This window comes from Notothenia rossii (genome assembly GCF_949606895.1).
Source record: "Notothenia rossii genome assembly, chromosome: 9".
Lineage (NCBI taxonomy): Eukaryota > Metazoa > Chordata > Actinopteri > Perciformes > Nototheniidae > Notothenia > Notothenia rossii.
In genome coordinates, this window is record NC_136907.1 from 78198999 (window position 1) to 78217949 (window position 18951).

The following is an 18951-nucleotide window of genomic DNA, read 5'->3' on the forward strand; positions in this document are numbered from 1 at the left end:
CATGCTGATATCCAAGAGAGGGAGTTCCACAGTCACAAGATGGAGGAATAGAAAGCAGTATTCAATGTTTACTTCAGATTAGCTCCACGTCAGAAATGATCATGCTTGTCATATGTCTCTCTCCATAGAGGCTGAATCATCATGTTAATCACATAGCTATCATATGCCTCAAACAGTCCTGATGCTCTTCTAGGTAATCACACATCCTGTCATGTTCACAGCTACAGTTGATACCTTTGTTATCATGTAGACTCTGATGTTGGAAGAGGACATTTAGTATTTCCCCAACAGATGCAGAGGTCCGTTTGTTCTCTGGAAGCTGAGTGGTGCTTTGTTTCAAGTTTCAACTCCTCTCTTCTCCCCCCCTCAGATACCTCCTCAGGCTCGGAGGGTGAGGGTCAGGGCGATGAAGAGGAAGGAGGTGACGGTGAGGAAGAAGAAAAAGATGGAGGAGGAGGAGGAGGAGGAGGAGGCGTTGGAGGAACAACAACGTCCAGTCGGGACGGGAGCATCAGCATGGAGCGATGGATAAACAGAGCCATCCACGGCACCTCCTCCACCAACACCTCCTCCACGGCCTCCTCCTCCTCCTCCTCCACCCGCAGTGGGGGGAGTGGGGCGGCCGGAGGGAGGCTGGCCGATGTCCTCGCCCAACACGTCCACATCTCCGCCCACCAGCACCACGTCAGACACCACCACCATCATCATCATCGCCACAAGACAGGTAGGAGGACACGTCGGAGGCACGAGTTCAATCATTGTGATTCCGAGAAAAAAATGGTGACACTGTTGGGGAAACTTGCAGACCAATCGTAATCGAGATGAAGTCCAGGCGATCTTAGGCAAATAGAAACTTTAAATAATTAAAAAGTCCTGACAACTTTAGCAACGAACAAAGCAACATAAGACCACCTTAAAGCACTCCTAGGGAGATCTAGATACCCATAGCAAACTACAGATGAGTTTAGGAAAGTCCAGACACTCTTAGGAGGGTCCAGAACATCTTTAGCCAAACAATGTGATCTTAGTCTAATACCAGGGACCAGAGACACTGTTGGCAAACAACAGACACCCTTAATCTACTTAACACCATCAGCAAACCAACGATTTAGCCACATACAGTTTGTTAGCCAGAGTCCAGACACTCATAGGAAAGTACATCGAGCCATAACTTCCCAGTAAGGGCTTTCTGACACAATTAGTCAAACAGTTAGTCATCTTTAGCAAAGACAAAGGACCCTTAGAAAACAATAAACAATCACAATCAAGATGCAACGTCCAGGCAGTCTTAACCAAACAATGAACAAAATGCTCTTGGCAAAATCCAGACATCTTCAGGAAAGTCAAGACATTCTCAAGAAAGTATACAGAAGTGCTGAAACTTCAAAATAATGGTTTCCCTAATCCTGACACCTTAACGGCCCGTCTACACTACAGGCATCGAAAAATGCTTTCAACGCTTCACCCATTCACTTGAATGGGGTGACGTAGAAGATTTTTAATCTTCGCCGAACTGCATTGTGGGGAGCGTGGCATGGCTTTGCAAGCATCGTGAGCATCTATCGGCATCAAAAGTTGAACACTGTTCAACTTTTGAGGCTCGATGCTTGGCATCAGCCAATCAAATCCCATTTATGCAAATCCCGCCAGTGCAAGCGCAGCCAATCAAACCGCGTGCAAGCTGGGAGAGCCAGACCGCAGTTCATTTCCTCATATTCCAAACGAGATATTACGGTAGCAAATCACCCGGTTCTTTACGACCGGAACTATTTACCGGGATACAAACCGGAGGAACCAGGCATGGAGGGAGGTGGCAGAGACAGTGGGTGAAACTGGTAGGTTTTCGCCTGTTTGGAGAGTTTATATCCAGTTTACTTCGTTTTAACATTGCTATTGCTTTGTATGTCGGGGGCGGGAGATTCATGTGATTGGTTGTTGGTCGCGTTGCTCGCAAAAAATTGCCAAGCTTCAGACACGCCCAGCTTCAAGATTTTTTGATGCCTGTAGTGTAGACGGGCCGTTAGCCACATCATGACCCTCTTAGTCAAAAACAGACATCTTTAGAAAAGACCCTTAACAAACTTTAGACAACCTATCTATAATCCAGATACTTTCGGCAGGGTCCAGAGACATCTTTAGCAAATTGTCTTGGCCAAACCTTGTCAAACCCTAAATATTTAAAAGTCCAGATACCTATTTGTGAAAAACTAACTATTTTAGCAAAGAACAGAAACATCATAAGCAAACAAGACACCCTTACTCTAGTTAAAGGACTCTTTACACACTTAGCTAACTAGAGATAACTCTTAACCAAATGCAGTCTGTTAGCCACATCCAGTGCTTTGAGTTGGGGGTAAAACCTCCCGCTAATGCAGTCCTTCATACATTTGTATATTTCTCTAACTTTTATGCTTTTAAGCACAAAAAACTAACTTAAACTATTCCACATGTTGTCAAAGAATCCTCTTAAGACCCAGAGAACCTCCCTGAACAACAAGACTGAAAAACTGCAGCGAGGAGCTTCAAAGCTCGTCGTACTAAATCTTTAAATAAAGAAACTTCTCCTCAGTTTATTTATTGAGGTGGTAAAGTTAGCTGGAGGTTGAGAAGTTTATCGTATATGTGTGTGTGTGTATGTGTGTGTGTGTTCAGTAACAGAGCGGGTGGGCTTGCTGTGTGAGGCTGTTTGGTGGTTTATTTGGAGTGTCGTATCTGTTTGTGTACACTGTGTAAATGCAGGTTTTACAACGCTTCTACTTCCTGCTTTAACTTTGGTTATCACAAAATTACCACAGTTACTTTTTGCTTCTCTTGATTTCGTTTTTAAATACATTTATGTAAAGTACATGTTCTCATTAAGTCCAATGGTCTTGAGAGATTGAGTGCTGCTTTTTGAAATATATTTAAAAAAGGAACCCTGTCATGCTTTCATTTTTAGTTTTTTTCTTCAATGACGACAGAATTGCTGATACTCCGAAGACCAAAGCCCACAGAACAGAAAGCAGTCTTAAAAATGTGTGTGTGTGTGTGTGTGTGTGTGTGTGTGTGTGTGTGTGTGTGTGTGTGTGTGTGTGTGTGTGTGTGTGTGTGTGTGTGTGTGTGTGTGTGTGTGTGTGTGTGTGTGTGTGTGTGTGTGTGTGTGTGTGTGTGTGTGTGTGTGTGTGTGTGTGTGTGTGTGTGTGTGTGTGTGTGTGTGTGTGTGTGTGTGTGTGTGTGTGTGTGTGTGTGTGTGTGTGTGTGTGTGGATCCCTCCATGCTCTTATTCCCTGTGTCACCGCTGCCCCAAATTAGCAAAGTCAGAGAGGTGTTTCCAACAGAGAATCTGCCGGAGGAGTTTGAGCCTCCGCAGGATGCCACTTATTTTATTCCATGTTTTATTCCATTCCATTTCTATGTAAATAATGTTATATATACTCCATCTGTGTTTTTACTTTTTTTTTTACTTTTATGTATGCACCGTAACATCAAGTCAAATCCCTCGTACGTGTCAACCTACCTGGTGATAAACTTGTTTCTGATTCTGAGTCTGTGGCAAAGGGGGAAGATGGTGAAGAAACTCGACAAAAAAAAGTGCTTCAAATTTTTTATTTCAGCCGTCAGATTAAAAAGTTGAAAAGCAGCTTTCTCTACTTGGAAGTTGGCGTGAAATGTAACCATCTGCATCCTAGAAATCCCAACTGATTTTCATTAGTTTGGGTGAATATCTTAGGAGTTAATGCATCAAGCTGTCGGCTCTAATTCTCTATTTCACTAATATATAGTTCTACACTAACTTGGATGATAGCATCGTAGTTATTTCCCCGCGGTAATAAGTCCATGAGATTTAGAAACAAACATTGTGTAAGTTGTTTAAAGGATTGTTAGGATTAATATGCAATATAATGTATTCTCTATTTCTGTTTGCATTTGGCTTTGTAACACTGTTTCTGTTAAAGAGGCCCTACATAGCCTACTGATATACACCTGAACATCAGCAGGAGAGGACTCTTTAAAGTAGAGACACTACATACTGATATACACCTGAACATCAGCAGGAGAGGACTCTTTAAAGTAGAGACACTACATACTGATATACACCTGAACATCAGCAGGAGGGGACTCTTTAAAGTAGATACACTACATACTGATATACACCTGAACATCAGCAGGAGAGGACTCTTTAAAGTAGAGACACTACATACTGATATACACCTGAACATCAGCAGGAGAGGACTCTTTAAAGTAGAGACACTACATACTGATATACACCTGATCATCAGCAGGAGAGGACTCTTTAAAGTAGAGACACTACATACTGATATACACCTGATCATCAGCAGGAGAGGACTCTTTAAAGTAGAGACACTACATACTGATATAGACCTGAACATCAGCAGGAGAGGACTCTTTAAAGTAGAGACACTACATACTGATATACACCTGAACATCAGCAGGAGAGGACTCTTTAAAGTAGAGACACTACATACTGATATACACCTGGAAATGAGAAGGATATGGCCCCTTTGCTTATCTGTTATAGTTTGATTTACATGTTTTCAGTGCTTCAGTCAAACATTTTTATATTTTTAATTGGCATATTAAGTCCTTTCTTCATCACAGAGGACATTCTCAGCGTTCTTTCAATGTGTGAGTTACAGCTCTGTTTCTCATTTCCTTCTTCAAGGCCAAAGCAGCAGGTCTCCAGTGTTTTTCTCTGTGTGTGTGTGTGTGTGTGTGTGTGTGTGTGTGTGTGTGTGTGTGTGTGTGTGTGTGTGTGTGTGTGTGTGTGTGTGTGTGTGTGTGTGTGTGTGTGTGTGTGTGTGTGTGTGTGTGTGTGTGTGTGTGTGTGTGTGTGTGTGTGTGTGTGTGTGTGTGTGTGTGTGTGTGTGTGTGTGTGTGTGTGTGTGTGTGTGTGTGTGTGTGTGTGTGTGTGTGTGTGTGTGTGTGCGCTTATACTTGAGGCAGATTGTTTTCCGTGCAGCCTCTCTTTATCCCGCTCTTATCAGAACAGCTTGCTGCTCCTGAAGATAACGTCCGCCTCCTTCTCCACAATCTTTCCACCTCTCGTGCTCTCGGGGTCTCTGAGGACGCTCGGGATGTTTTTGCTGGACTTTTGGCTGCGTTCAGGTTCAAAAGGACTCGCCGTGTTTGTGTCACCGGGCGACTCTTTTGTTCCAGATAAAATCACTAAGTGCTTGTTTGTGCTGCTGGGTAATCATTGGGAACCTTTGGAGACGTATGGAGCTCCTTTAAAGTAGAGATATGTTTAAATCTCAAGCACCTGTGAGCGTTAGATTAAACTAAACTCTCAACGTCTTTTTTTTAAATAGAAAATATCAATTCTACATTGCACCTTATTATATTGTTTTTTAATTTCCGAATCAGAATTAGAAATCCTTAATTTGTCCCTCAACGGGTGCATTTAAGGTAAACACATATTATTATAAAAAAATAAAATAAGCACACATCCATAATAAAAAAGTGAATATCTAAAAGTATTAAAGCCAGTTAGAACATGAATAAATAAAGTGTATATTGCACATATGGCAGTGTTAGCTCAGAAGGCTTAGCTTAGAAGTGTTCTTAGTCCCATTTTTTCAATTCAAATGTCAGATTATAGACATTTTAACCAAAATAACTAGCAAAACAGTACAACACCGTATTATGTATGTTAGAAATACATTTAAATGAATTGGTAAGGTACACAAATGAATCTCTAATCAAGTAAACATATTTAAAGAACCTGCAATAGTTTGAGAATTAGATATTTAATCTTCACAGCAAAACTTTTACTTCGTCTTTGCGTCCTTCTTTTTATTCATTACATTTAATAAAAGTCCCATAAAATATATTTTAATGACACCTATGCATCGTACAGAAATAGCTACATTTAATTTGTAACTAAATATTGGGTATCATTACATTTTAATGAAACCTCTTTCCTTCTCGTGGTGTTTTCTGATGAAGAAAACTCAGGTTTGTTGTTCACAGCTGACGGTAAATCGACCGTACTTCTTTCTGCGGATTGATATGACTGCACATAGTCATTTGATCCTCCCTAGCAACGGTCTGTTCTCCTTAGCAACAGTCTGTTATCGGAAAATGAACAACTGTCCACATTGACCAATCAGAATCCAGTATTACACTAAGCCGTGTATTTAGGATCAAATATGACCTTTTGTTGAATTACAGTATAACATTGAGACGTTTTTTAATGCAACGTGTTATCACCAGAATCACTGTGTTTACTTCCCTTGTGTAAAGAGAAATGACTCCAGCGCAGTAACGTTAATTTACTCTCAATTTGATGTATCTTTTCAAGACCCCCCCTTCCTCTTTGTTCCTCACATGCAGGCCTGTTAGCCCACCTCTCCTTGAGGAAGAGGAGGAGGAGGGTAGAGAATGCAAATGGTAAGTTAAATTGTAGCATGTCCGAGAGGAGAAGCCGCTCTCCTGCCATCCCTCTCGTAGGGATGTTGACTTTCCCCCCAAATCTCCTCCATCATATGCTTGCATTTGGAGCTCTGCCCCCTCATTGGTTGTTTCCTGCAAATAAATATGTGCTTAGTCATGTTTTGTAATTGCAGGAGAAAGTATATCGATGCTAACCTCAGTTGGAATATCATTGAGCGTTGTTTATGTAGATGCATGAAAGTGTTATTTTTATGTGGACTAAAACAAAAAATCCTCTGGCGTTCACAGCTGTTCAGATGGTGAACTGTTGATGGAGAGAATCAACAATGCTTTGAAATCACAGCTTGTATGAATGAGTCTTCGCTCTCTTTCTTTCAAGGTTGCTCTGTGTGCTGTTGTTTATTGATTTGGATAATTATGCAGCATGTTCTTCAGTTGTTCGCTCAGCCAGAGGCAATCTGCTTTCAGAACAGCTTTTAAATCTGAGTCAGGAAGCAGGTGGTGGAGGAATGTAAGCCTTAGTCCTCTCTTTAGTTGTTTTTAATGCAGTATTTTATGCTACCTTAAATCACAATAGGATGAGATAAACCTTTATTATTACCTCCTTAGGGAAATTGAGGTGTCATAGCAGGGAGAGCCATAACGATTTCAGTTTCATATTAGTATTTTGTGCTTCGACTGTGCAATGTTTCCAACTTTAATGTTCAAAAAGCACAGGGAGTTCAGCCCTTTGCAGATCATTAACATGCACAAATAATATAAAAGAATATAAACTCATCATTTGGAAGAAGTACAACCTGAAGTCTCCATTTGCCAACTCACATCTTGGCAAATGAAAAGGCAGCATCTGACTCATTTACTGAAGTGGCTCCCTTTGTTTCTCTAAGATTGCTGGAGGACAGAGAGCTGCAGGAATTACTCGTCTTTTTAGCACTTTCTGGTTCCCTCGTCTAGAAGTTAATGTTTTTTTGATTGTGTTTTGGAATTGGAAGTGCAAAATAAGGCAGAGGTTAAGACAAACTTTCCTTGAAGTGACGTGAAGTCATGTGACCGTGCTGTAGTTCCTTTATAGCCCAACATTAGCCTCCTTTAGCTTAGCGGTGGTGTCGTGAAGTCATGTGACCGTGCTGTAGTTCCTTTATAGCCCAACATTAGCCTCCTTTAGCTTAGCGGTGGTGACGTGAAGTCATGTGACCGTGCTGTAGTTCCTTTATAGCCCAACATTAGCCACCTTTAGCTTAGCGGTGGTGACGTGAAGTCATGTGACCGTACTGTAGTTCCTTTATAGCCCAACATTAGCCTCCTTTAGCTTAGCGGTGGTGTCGTGAAGTCATGTGACCGTGCTGTAGTTCCTTTATAGCCCAACATTAGCCTCCTTTAGCTTAGCGGTGGTGACGTGAAGTCATGTGACCGTGCTGTAGTTCCTTTATAGCCCAACATTAGCCACCTTTAGCTTAGCGGTGGTGACGTGAAGTCATGTGACCGTGCTGTAGTTCCTTTATAGCCCAACATTAGCCACCTTTAGCTTAGTGGTGGTGACGTGAAGTCATGTGACCGTGCTGTAGTTCCTTTATAGCCCAACATTAGCCTCCTTTAGCTTAGCGGTGGTGACGTGAAGTCATGTGACCGTGCTGTAGTTCCTTTATAGCCCAACATTAGCCACCTTTAGCTTAGCGGTGGTGACGTGAAGTCATGTGACCGTGCTGTAGTTCCTTTATAGCCCAACATTAGCCACCTTTAGCTTAGCGGTGGTGACGTGAAGTCATGTGACCGTGCTGTAGTTCCTTTATAGCCCAACATTAGCCACCTTTAGCTTAGCGGTGGTGACGTGAAGTCATGTGACCGTGCTGTAGTTCCTTTATAGCCCAACATTAGCCTCCTTTAGCTTAGTGGTGGTGACGTGAAGTCATGTGACCGTGCTGTAGTTCCTTTATAGCCCAACATTAGCCTCCTTTAGCTTAGCGGTGGTGACGTGAAGTCATGTGACCGTGCTGTAGTTCCTTTATAGCCCAACATTAGCCACCTTTAGCTTAGCGGTGGTGACGTGAAGTCATGTGACCGTGCTGTAGTTCCTTTATAGCCCAACATTAGCCACCTTTAGCTTAGCGGTGGTGACGTGAAGTCATGTGACCGTGCTGTAGTTCCTTTATAGCCCAACATTAGCCACCTTTAGCTTAGCGGTGGTGACGTGAAGTCATGTGACCGTGCTGTAGTTCCTTTATAGCCCAACATTAGCCTCCTTTAGCTTAGCGGTGGTGACGTGAAGTCATGTGACCGTGCTGTAGTTCTTTTATAGCCCAACATTAGCCACCTTTAGCTTAGCGGTGGTGACTTGAAGTCATGTGACCGTGCTGTAGTTCCTTTATATCCTAACGTTAGCTGATTCTTCTGATTGCTTTCTCTGCAGTATAACATAATCTAATGGAATAGTCCCATTGGCTTTTTGTTAACTAAGCCCTTGCGATGCTAACTTCCTCTCTGCATCACTCAATATAAATCCTCACTGGGGTGAACGTTGAGCATTGGGCTGAATGTTAGACCTTTCAATCAGACATTCATCACTGCCAGACCCTGCGTCCATTACCAGCGTTCTGGAAGCGTTCCCATGTTAAATGTAATTAAGGCTGCAGTGTGGATTGCAGTGCAGTTGATCCTCCCGTCTGTCAGAGCTGTATATCTGTCAGGGGATTACTCTGACTCTCTGAGGAGTGAGCTGCTTCCTGGATGCTATTCATCAGGTGTGTCAGACGGGAGGGAGGGTTTCACTGCAGGGTCGTCAGGAAAGAGATGCAGAATTGATCAAGGTTTTCTTCTGATATGAGCCGTCTCTTTCTTGCTTTAGTTTTAATAAATGATGACCTTTTTCTCTTGAGATGTTTTGGTTAAAGTCAGATTTTAAGACGAGGTTTAACTAAATCAAAAAGATTAGTCAGGCAAGTAAAACGATGGATGATGGAAGTAGCTAATAAGTGATCAATCTCATCCCTTTTTTCATCTCTGAGAGTTGTGGGTACAATTTGGGCACTAGAGATCAGCAGCAAGTAAAAACTGGGTTGTTGAGTTCAAGAGATCTCTAACAGTGATTTGCTTGATTTGTTGATTGCTATCCTGGCTCCAAAATAGACGAACGAGCTCCCAATTGAAATTAGGATTGGAGGAAGTCTAAATGTTCCTTTGCAGACGGAAAATCCCCGCCTGCACTTTGGCCAAGACCAAACAAAAGCCAAACATTAAGGACATTTGACAATAATGCACCACAATTACAGTATGGTTATCCTGCAGGTTTTTGGGTGTGTTCAGTTTGTCTCTTTTTGGTTTATCGGCCTTTGGAAAGAAGCGTTAACGAAATGAAAGGTCATGTAAAAATGTAATGTGATGATTGAAGTAGATAGAGTAAAAAGAGTCAGCTTTCTCCCTTCTCATTTCTTTACCTACATCGAAACAGTGGCGGCAGATAAAGACACTTTCATCCAGGACTCAGGAGTTTATTCCAGGTGACATTTGAACATCCTTTCTTTCAGACACTCTTTTATTTGACACTGTTCTGTTACTTTTGTTTAACTTAAAACAGTTTACAGGAAGAAATACAGAGTAATATAAAAGAAAACAAAATAAATAATCACCAGTCTCGCCAACCTCTACCTCCAGACAGCTAAATCAATCAAATACAATTAAATGTAAGGCTTCATCGTCATGTGTACTGTATTAGCTAAAGTTTAGACATGTCAATGAAAAACGTAGCTCACGGAAATACTGTCCTGTCACAGTATCTCTAACCATCAACGACTTCAAACCCTCCTTGACCCAGAGATAAAAGTCCCTGATTCTGAATCTGCTCCATCATCCCGACTGATTTGTATTCCAGCAGCGAAGGAGGCATTCATCTTCCTCCCCGTCACAAATCATCATAAACCCACTCTGATGAGGTCACTGGATACTCGTGCATGCACACACACTCTCCCAAAAAGATGTCAACTTCCTGTCTGGTTCAGTGTGGCTCAAACGGACAGATGTTGCAGAGACAGGACGTTCTGCTAGCTTCAGTAATTAGCATGCCTGGTCCGTGCGCTGCAGTATTGATATTCACTCAATGTCTGCATGACGGATTCTGTTTGTTCTCGGCTGGCTTTGGCTCAGTGCTTCGCTGGGAATCACTTTCACTTTCTAACCTCCCTTGTTTTTCTCATCCTTCCACTGCACAATATCTCTCTTTTTTCGGAGGTTGTCTCAGCTTCTCAAATCATATTCAGGTCATTGTTAGTCAGTGTTTTTTTACTATGAATGTATCGAAAAAGACATGATGTGCATAAAAGATGTCAAAACTTTTTACGACATGTTTGGATTCAACACCAAATCAGAGAAAGTTAAGCAGTAGATAGAAAACCTTAAGTTTGTTGTCTCAGTCTTTCAAATCATATTCAGGTCATTGTTACTCAGTGTTTTTTTACTATGAATGAATCGAAAAAGAGACATGACGTGCATAAAAGATGTCAAAACATCTCTGTAAGTATGTTGCATTCAGCAGTGCTATTTATAATGCTATATACAGAATACATGCAGGTGACAAAGAGTGCAAATCAGAGAAAATCAAGCAGTAGATATAAAACCGTAAGTTAAGGATGGAAAATATGTGCATATATCATCGTCTTAACTTTTCCCCTATAAGTTATAGAGTTATAGAAAGAAAAAATGCAGATAACAAACATGACTATTAGGAAACTTAAAGAGGCCCTATTGAGCTTTTTAGGGTGTTCCCATAGGTTTTTGTAAATGGTCTGCAAAGGCTGTCCCTGTGTTTCATCACATTGTACGTGATAGGCTAAGGGGCGGGACATCTCTTAGTCGTTGTCCAATCACAAGCTAACCAATCAGATACTAAAATGAACCTCAAGATCAGCACAATAAGTCCTCTTAAAGATAGGGTATGTACATTTGGAGAAACCAGCTCGAGTGCGCTAGAATTTGAAAATACACGACCGGAGAAAATCTGCCACTTCCTTCCAGAGCCCCTCCTCCAACACGCACGAACACACACATGACCAATGAGGGCACGAGATAAGTTTGTGCACAGATGGAGGGCTGACAGGCAGGTAGGCCATCCAGTTACTTTAGCCGGGCCGGCTCAGATGATTGGTCGTGCTTTTTACAGCGCTACGGCTTCCACAGATGATATTTTTTTATGGCAAAAAGAGTATCTCGAGCCGGTTTCTCAAACTTACCCCTCCTTTAAGTATGGAAAATATGTGCATATATCATCGTCTTAACTTTTCCCCTATAAGTTATAGAGTTATAGAAAGAAAAAATGCAGATAACACACATGACTATTAGGAAACTTAAAGAGGCCCTTTTATGGTTTTTAGGGTGTTCCCATAGGTTTTTGTAAATGGTCTGCAAAGGCTGTCCCTGTGTTTCATCACATTGTACGTAATAGGCTAAGGGGCGGGACATCTCTTAGTGGTTGTCCAATCACAACAGAGCCGGCCAGCTAACTGTGGAGGAAATTCCATTTTAAAAACAGAAACAACCTGGTTGGCAAGAAATGAACAAATAATAGAAGTTTAAAGCAAAGTTGTGTTATTTAATAAAGTCAAAAAGCATTTGACAGAGTTAATTTATTTCAGCTGAAAGGACAGAGTATCGCACCAAGAAGCCAGCACCAGACCTCCTCATACAAAGAAAATACCAATACTTTATACACTTCAGACGGAGGGAAGGGGAAGGTCTTCAACAAGCAAATTTACATTACAAGAAGTGTTGACCAGATGGTTGAAACTTACATACATGTTCATTACAAACCAATGGTTGTAGAGACAGACTTTGTTTTGGTTCTAAGGAAGATGAAATTAGAGGCTAGATGTGAATTCAATCCGTGGGAAATGAACATATTAAGTTACGGTACAGTAATACTTATGATTAAATTAGAATTAGTGATAAATTGCTACAACACTAACCAATCAGATACTAAAATGAACCTGAGAATCAGCAGAATAAGTCCTCTTAATGCCGCAGGGGTGAGATTAACTGGGGTAAAGGTTGGATGGTTGGTTGCTATATTAAGAAACAATATAACTAACCTTAGTCTAGTAGATGGGAATGAAAGTAGCATTCCTAAAATGTGAATAAGGCTTAAAAAACGTATTTTTCAGTTTAAATTAAAGCTGAATTAATAAGTCAAAGCCGACACAAAGGAAATATGATATGTATGTATTTCTCCCAGAGAGAACAAGCAGTGATGAAATATTAAGTAACCGGGAGACTGAGAGATCAGAGCTTTGTTCTATCATTGGTAGTTTGTGGGATTTGTTACTCTGAATACTCAACATGTTTAATTTAGTGGAGCGAAACAACTTGCATATAAAAATGTAACGTGAGATAATTCCCAGTAAGCAAAGAATGGAATACAATATCTCATAACTCTATATGACTGAGAGATATTGGAGTTCCTTGTATTTTTCAGATTTGTATTCGTGGCTGGTTTTCAAGCGTATCCTCTATACCAATTTTGATGGAAAATAAAAAGTCATATTTTCCATTTAAAGGTGTTTTCCATCCTTTAGGAGTTACAGCATTTGTTTGAATATCTAAACCTGAACAGAAATATCTCAAAGCTGGTAAATCCAACTTTTATCCACGGTAGAGCAACTAATAACTCTGCAATATAGGATCAATGTTTGCATGCCAACATCTATTGAGACTGAATTGATTGAGACTGGGTGCAAATGGAGAGTAAACATTAGATCAGTCTACACACACACACACCCTTTTTAGATTCAACACACACATCCTTTCATGCTCTGACCACTCAAAGTAAAGACTCCCTCGGGCAGTAAACACTGTTTGATGTTGTCTAACACCGAGTCCCTTTTAAAGAGGAATTTGAGGCATGGTTAGAGCTTTGAAACATCAGACTGAAACACAATCTGAAAGCAGCACGAAGCAATGTGGAGAGACAACCTTAACACCATGTGACAGGGAAGGTGTGTGTTGATGGAAATACAGTCTGGGTTTTGGTTTCAGATACAGTCAAGCGTGGCAGTTTGTGAGTGCTGGTTCTGCTGGTTCATCTGAACGTTCGTGTTTCCAATCACCGAATCCCAACATCAATTATAGACAGAGGTGGAAGAAGTACTCAGATCTTGTGCTTGAGTAAAAGTAGAAGTACTCAGATCTTGTGCTTGAGTAAAAGTAGAAGTACTCAAATATTGTGCTTGAGTAAAAGTAGAAGTACTCAGATCTTGTGCTTGAGTAAAAGTAGAAGTACTCAGATCCTGTGCTTGAGTAAAGGTATAAGTACTCAGATCGTGTACTTGAGTAAAAGTAGAAGTACTCAGATCTTGTGCTTGAGTAAAAGTAGAAGTACTCGAATCTTGTGCTTGAGTAAAAGTAGAAGTACTCAGATCGTGTACTTGAGTAAAAGTAGAAGTACTCAGATCGTGTACTTGAGTAAAAGTAGAAGTACTCAGATCGTGTACTTGAGTAAAAGTAGAAGTACTCAGATCCTGTACTTGAGTAAAAGTGGAAGTACTCAGATCTTGTGCTTGAGTAAAAGTAGAAGTACTCAGATCGTGTACTTGAGTAAAAGTAGAAGTACTCAGATCCTGTACTTGAGTAAAAGTAGAAGTACTCAGATCCTGTACTTGAGTAAAAGTAAAAGTACTCAGATCTTGTACTTGAGTAAAAGTAGAAGTACTCAGATCGTGTACTTGAGTAAAAGTAGAAGTACTCAGATCTTGTACTTGAGTAAAAGTAGAAGTACTCAGATCGTGTACTTGAGTAAAAGTAGAAGTACTCAGATCTTGTACTTGAGTAAAAGTAGAATTATCTTTTTTCTCTTTATCCTGCAACAGGATGACTAACAGGAGAGCTTACTCCGTATAAGCGTTGCTTTCTGTCTCCGCTTCCACACATTTTGTTTGTTTTTCGGATGTCTAATTGTTGAACTGGTAGAATACAAAACATGTCCTTTTCCTCTCCTCCCAGAGAACCACTCTGCTCCTCCAGATGTCACCGGCTACACCAACAACTCGTCCAGCGATGGGATCCAGGTGGAGCGAGCGCCGGGACAGAGGCAGACGCCCAAATACGGGAACGCCGAGCTGATGGAGACCGGAGACGGTGAGTCGCGGCTGGGGACCCATTCATATATAGTTATCAGTGTAATGGGAGCTTTGTTGTTCCACTATCCTATATTCGTCGTGCCATTACTTCACAGGATTATGAGTGATCCAGACACAGATGCTTTCCGCTCCTTTGGTGCCGTTTAGAATGATGTTTATTTCGAGTTTACATTTCTAAGGTTTAATGATTCTGTCAATGGTTGTGGTATCTGTGAGCATCTATAGATCGGTGTGCTCTTCCTCCTGTGTCCTCTCTCTTCTGCTCACCTATGACCCCCTTTAAACACCCGGTGCAGCTAACCCCCACCACCAAGTGTTCAAAAATAATATTGCACTATATATTAATGCTGTCAAAATTATCGCGTTAACGGCGATAATTCATTTTTTGAAATAATTGCGTTAAAATATTTAACGCATTTAACGCATGTGCAGAAAGGCCCGCCCCATACATCCCACCAGTGGCAGCGCCAGGGTATGGCTGGGGTAGGCTACAGCCATACCAAGAAATGGCTTCGCCCCACCATGAAAAATGATGTTAAAGTAAGCAAAATAAAGTCCGTCAACTCGCGCCGAGTAAATTGCACAGACAGCAGTTAGTCAGATTGATTTCAGCAGCCACGTAGTGATCGTCTTCTCAATAGAACATCTTTGATATTGTCTTCTGGCCAATCAGAATCAAGATAACGGCGTGGTGTTGTTGCAGGAAGTCCCGACGGAGAATACTTTTGCTGTAGTACATCTCTATATACATCGATACAACATTACGTGTTGATAGAAATCAACACGTAATGAAATAAGACCCCACAGTTTGATGATTGATAGGTGTGTGGGCTGACTTTCATTTTGACACACAGAACAATGTTATAATAAACATACTGTATGTTAAATGGATATATCCACCTTCTTTCATTTATCTTTCCATTCCCAAAACAATATACATAAAGAAATGGCATATGTTGGACATAGTTCGAATGGTGATTAATCTGATTAATTCATTTTTAAATTATGATTAATCTGATTAAAATTTGTAATCGTTTGACAGCCCTAATATAAATATAAGTAAATAAACTGACATGCCAACAACACCCATAAAATGGCTCCTACATTCAGACTGTCTCACTTTTGAACAAGGTCGGCCTGCATGAGAGTCTATTCATGTCTGATCAAAGCTTCAGTCCTGTTACGACTAACTGATCATCCTCTTAGTGTAGACATGAGACTCTTCAGAGATGACTGAGTCTGCTGCTTATAGTTCCATATTTCTTCCTATAAAGGGAGAAGAGGCAGCAGAAAGTGGGATGATGTTAAAGGTCCCCTATCATACTGTTTTTCATCAATATATCCAGAGCATGTCTCTGATTGGCTGAAACGCCAAACAGATGATTGTAGCGTCCCATCATCCCCTCTGTTTCAGCCCTGCTTCCAAAGTGCTGATGCTGTGTCTGTAGCTTTGAATGCTAACGAGCTGCTGCTGGCCACGGCAACCGTTAAAGTACCCCGACTTTTCTTTATGGGCTTTTTTTTACAAACCCTCAGTTTCATCTTAAACTCAGCGAGCTTTTCCCGCCTGCTTAAACATCTCTCTGCCTCTCATACCTCCATCCCTCTGAAGTGAAATCAGCCCTAATGAAAGAGTAAAGTGTGCCTCCTCTCCTCCGCTGCTTTTACCTCAGTGTCATGTTCAGCAGTCGGCTCCGTTATAATTGCTCATTGGAAGAAAAACGTGACATTTTAATGTGTGTGTGTGTGTGTGTGTGTGTGTGTGTGTGTGTGTGTGTGTGTGTGTGTGTGTGTGTGTGTGTGTGTGTGTGTGTGTGTGTGTGTGTGTGTGTGTGTGTGTGTGTGTGTGTGTGTGTGTGTGTGTGTGTGTGTGTGTGTGTGTGTGTGTGTGTGTGTGTGTGTGTGTGTGCAGGTGTTCCCGTCAGCAGCAGAGTCTCAGCTAAGATCCAGCAGCTCGTCAACACTCTGAAGCGACCGAAGCGACCGCCATTAAGAGAGTTTTTTGTCGACGACTTCGAAGAACTCCTTGAAGGTAAAACAAAAAAAGGTGAAAGCCTGATGTTAGGTTATTGATTATTGACTGTTGGAGGAAGTACGTACTCCGATATTTTAGATATGTAGAAATACTGCATAATGATCTCCACACCTGACATTTGTATTATTCATGACTTAACTGTGAGGAGAGCATTTGTTAAAATGAGTATGCCTACAAATGAAAGGTATGCTTTGGTTAATACGTTGTTATAGCAACTCACTCAAATATAACTGCATTTATAACAAGTGAGTTTACAAACTCGAGAAACTTGGTTATGATCACATTTGTGTCTGTAGTGTGTTTGTGCACTTCAATATACACCCTGGACTAAGCTGGTTGGCTTAGATCGTCAGAAATTCAATACATCAACAAGTCTGAAATGTAAAAACAAAAAGTTTTTTTGCCTTAAAAATCAACAGAGGTTTTGTTCTGAAAATCTAAAGTCCTCCAACAGTCCAAGATAGTTAAAGCAAAAGAAAGACGTGCAATAGTACAAATGACTAAATGGGACGAGTATCTAAACTCAGAAACTCAGAGACCTCAGAAATCGGGAGCATTTCAAAATGCAAAATAGGGGGGGGGGGTGCTAGTGGATCACCGGAGCTGTTAGATTAACATTAAAATGCTTATTGTAGTTGTAAGTGCACTGACTTGCGGCCTGTAGCACCGTCCTTGATGGAGCATATGTGTGGGCTGGAAAGGAGCAGGAGTGAGCAGAGAGTAGAGTAGTTGTCGATTCTGTTTTCTGTGACTATCTGCCTCACCCTCTCAGACTTTCAGTTGCGCGCGCTACTAAAGGGACGTGTTACCATGGAAACCAAACAATGGTGAAGCTGTATTAAAGTCAGAGTGGAAACAGTCCTGAGTAAATCTGATTTTGTCAGAAATCGGGAGAAATGCGGGAGAAATATGACCCCGGGAGGAAACCGGGAGAGGGCAATGAAATCGGGAGTCTCCCGCGAAAATCGGGAGGGTTGACAAGTATGATTGTAGTGTATATGTGTAGTGCAGAATAGTCTATATACAAGTAATAGGAATATTGATATATATGAGTTGCAAACAGATAACTGTTACGGATGTTGATTTAAAAGTTCCGGTGTTGAACAGTCGTATGGCCTGTGGGATGAAACGGTCAGGAGGGGAGCCACACACACGGCAGCCATCATCACCGGCGCCATCTTTAAATTGTACAAACTCCCGTGTTTTCCGTCTTCAGTGCAGCAGCCGGACCCCAACCAGCCCAAAGCGGAGGGGGCTCAGATGGAGGCGCTGCAGGGCGAGCAGCTGGGGGTCGTCACCAACTGGCCCCCCTCCCTGGAGGCGGCGCTGCAGCGCTGGGGCACCATCTCCCCCAAAGCCCCCTGCCTCACCACCATGGACACCAACGGGAAGCCCCTCTACCTGCTCACATACGGTAAGAGGGGGAATTATATATATATACACCTGTATTAATGACTGGAGGTCTTCAGGTGGAGACTGGAACTGCAGTTTGAACTTATAGTACTGTCTTTATTCCAGATATGGCACACAATGGTGTTTGTGCTATTTGTACTAACACACATAAAGCTCAATGTGGTCTTACTTTTTCAATTTTTACTCACTATTTTGGGGCTTTTCTTGTTAAATATTGTTGTAATTATTGCTGTTTGTGCTGAAACTCGATATATGAACCATCCTTTGACTGTATTATCTGTACTTTAATCCTGAGCAAAGGAGGGGCTGAACTACACAGAGGTTAGGAGTCACACAGCTCATTACAGTCTTACTTTCTCAAAAACTAAATGTGTTTGATATCTTTGTAATTATTGCTGTAGAGTTCCCTCTCTTTTATGATTAAGACCGGACCACCTTTTGTGAAATTGGGGGATTTAAGGGACAGCTGAAGGAAGACATGTTCAAGTATTTGCATTCAAAGACTACTAGAGTATTTGTATACTTTTTCTTTTTGTTTCTACTGAAGAAAATAAGCCAACTTTCCCAAAAATGTAATAGGTTTAAAAACCGTTAGCAAATCAAGAACTTTGTCGAAAAAAAACTGATCGAAATGAGTAATTATGTGATCATGTGATCATGAAAGACGTAAACAACATCACAAATGTGACCTGATGGCAGCTTTCAGACGGCTTTTAATTACCGCTGCTACAGGTGTGTGTGTGTGTGTGTGTGTGTGTGTGTGTGTGTGTGTGTGTGTGTGTGTGTGTGTGTGTGTGTGTGTGTGTGTGTGTGTGTGTGTGTGTGTGTGTGTGTGTGTGTGTGTGTGTGTGTGTGTGTGTGTGTGTGTGTGTGTGTGTGTGTGTGTGTGTGTGTGTGTGTGTGTGTGTGTGTGTGTGTGTGTGTGTGTGTGTGTGCGTTATTACTAGAAATGGGCATCATCTCCTCGTCAAGTCTGTCCTTGTTTTTTAAATG

At 41.4% G+C, this 18951-nt stretch overlaps 1 protein-coding gene across 1 annotated transcript in view; it reads left to right on the top strand.

The window, feature by feature from the left end:
- LOC307019968 (E3 ubiquitin/ISG15 ligase TRIM25-like) overlaps positions 1 to 18597 on the top strand; it is a gene marked incomplete at its 5' end in the record, with an annotated part of 37385 nt that extends 18788 nt beyond the window's left edge. Inside the window, 4 exons of the mRNA XM_079651064.1 lie at positions 371 to 724; positions 14374 to 14508; positions 16423 to 16542; positions 17762 to 18597. Of these exons, the coding sequence (XP_079507190.1) occupies positions 371 to 724; positions 14374 to 14508; positions 16423 to 16542; positions 17762 to 17997 (845 nt within the window). The 3' untranslated portion in view covers positions 17998 to 18597. The remainder of the gene's footprint in view (positions 1 to 370; positions 725 to 14373; positions 14509 to 16422; positions 16543 to 17761) is intronic.
- Positions 18598 to 18951: the final 354 nt, after the last annotated feature.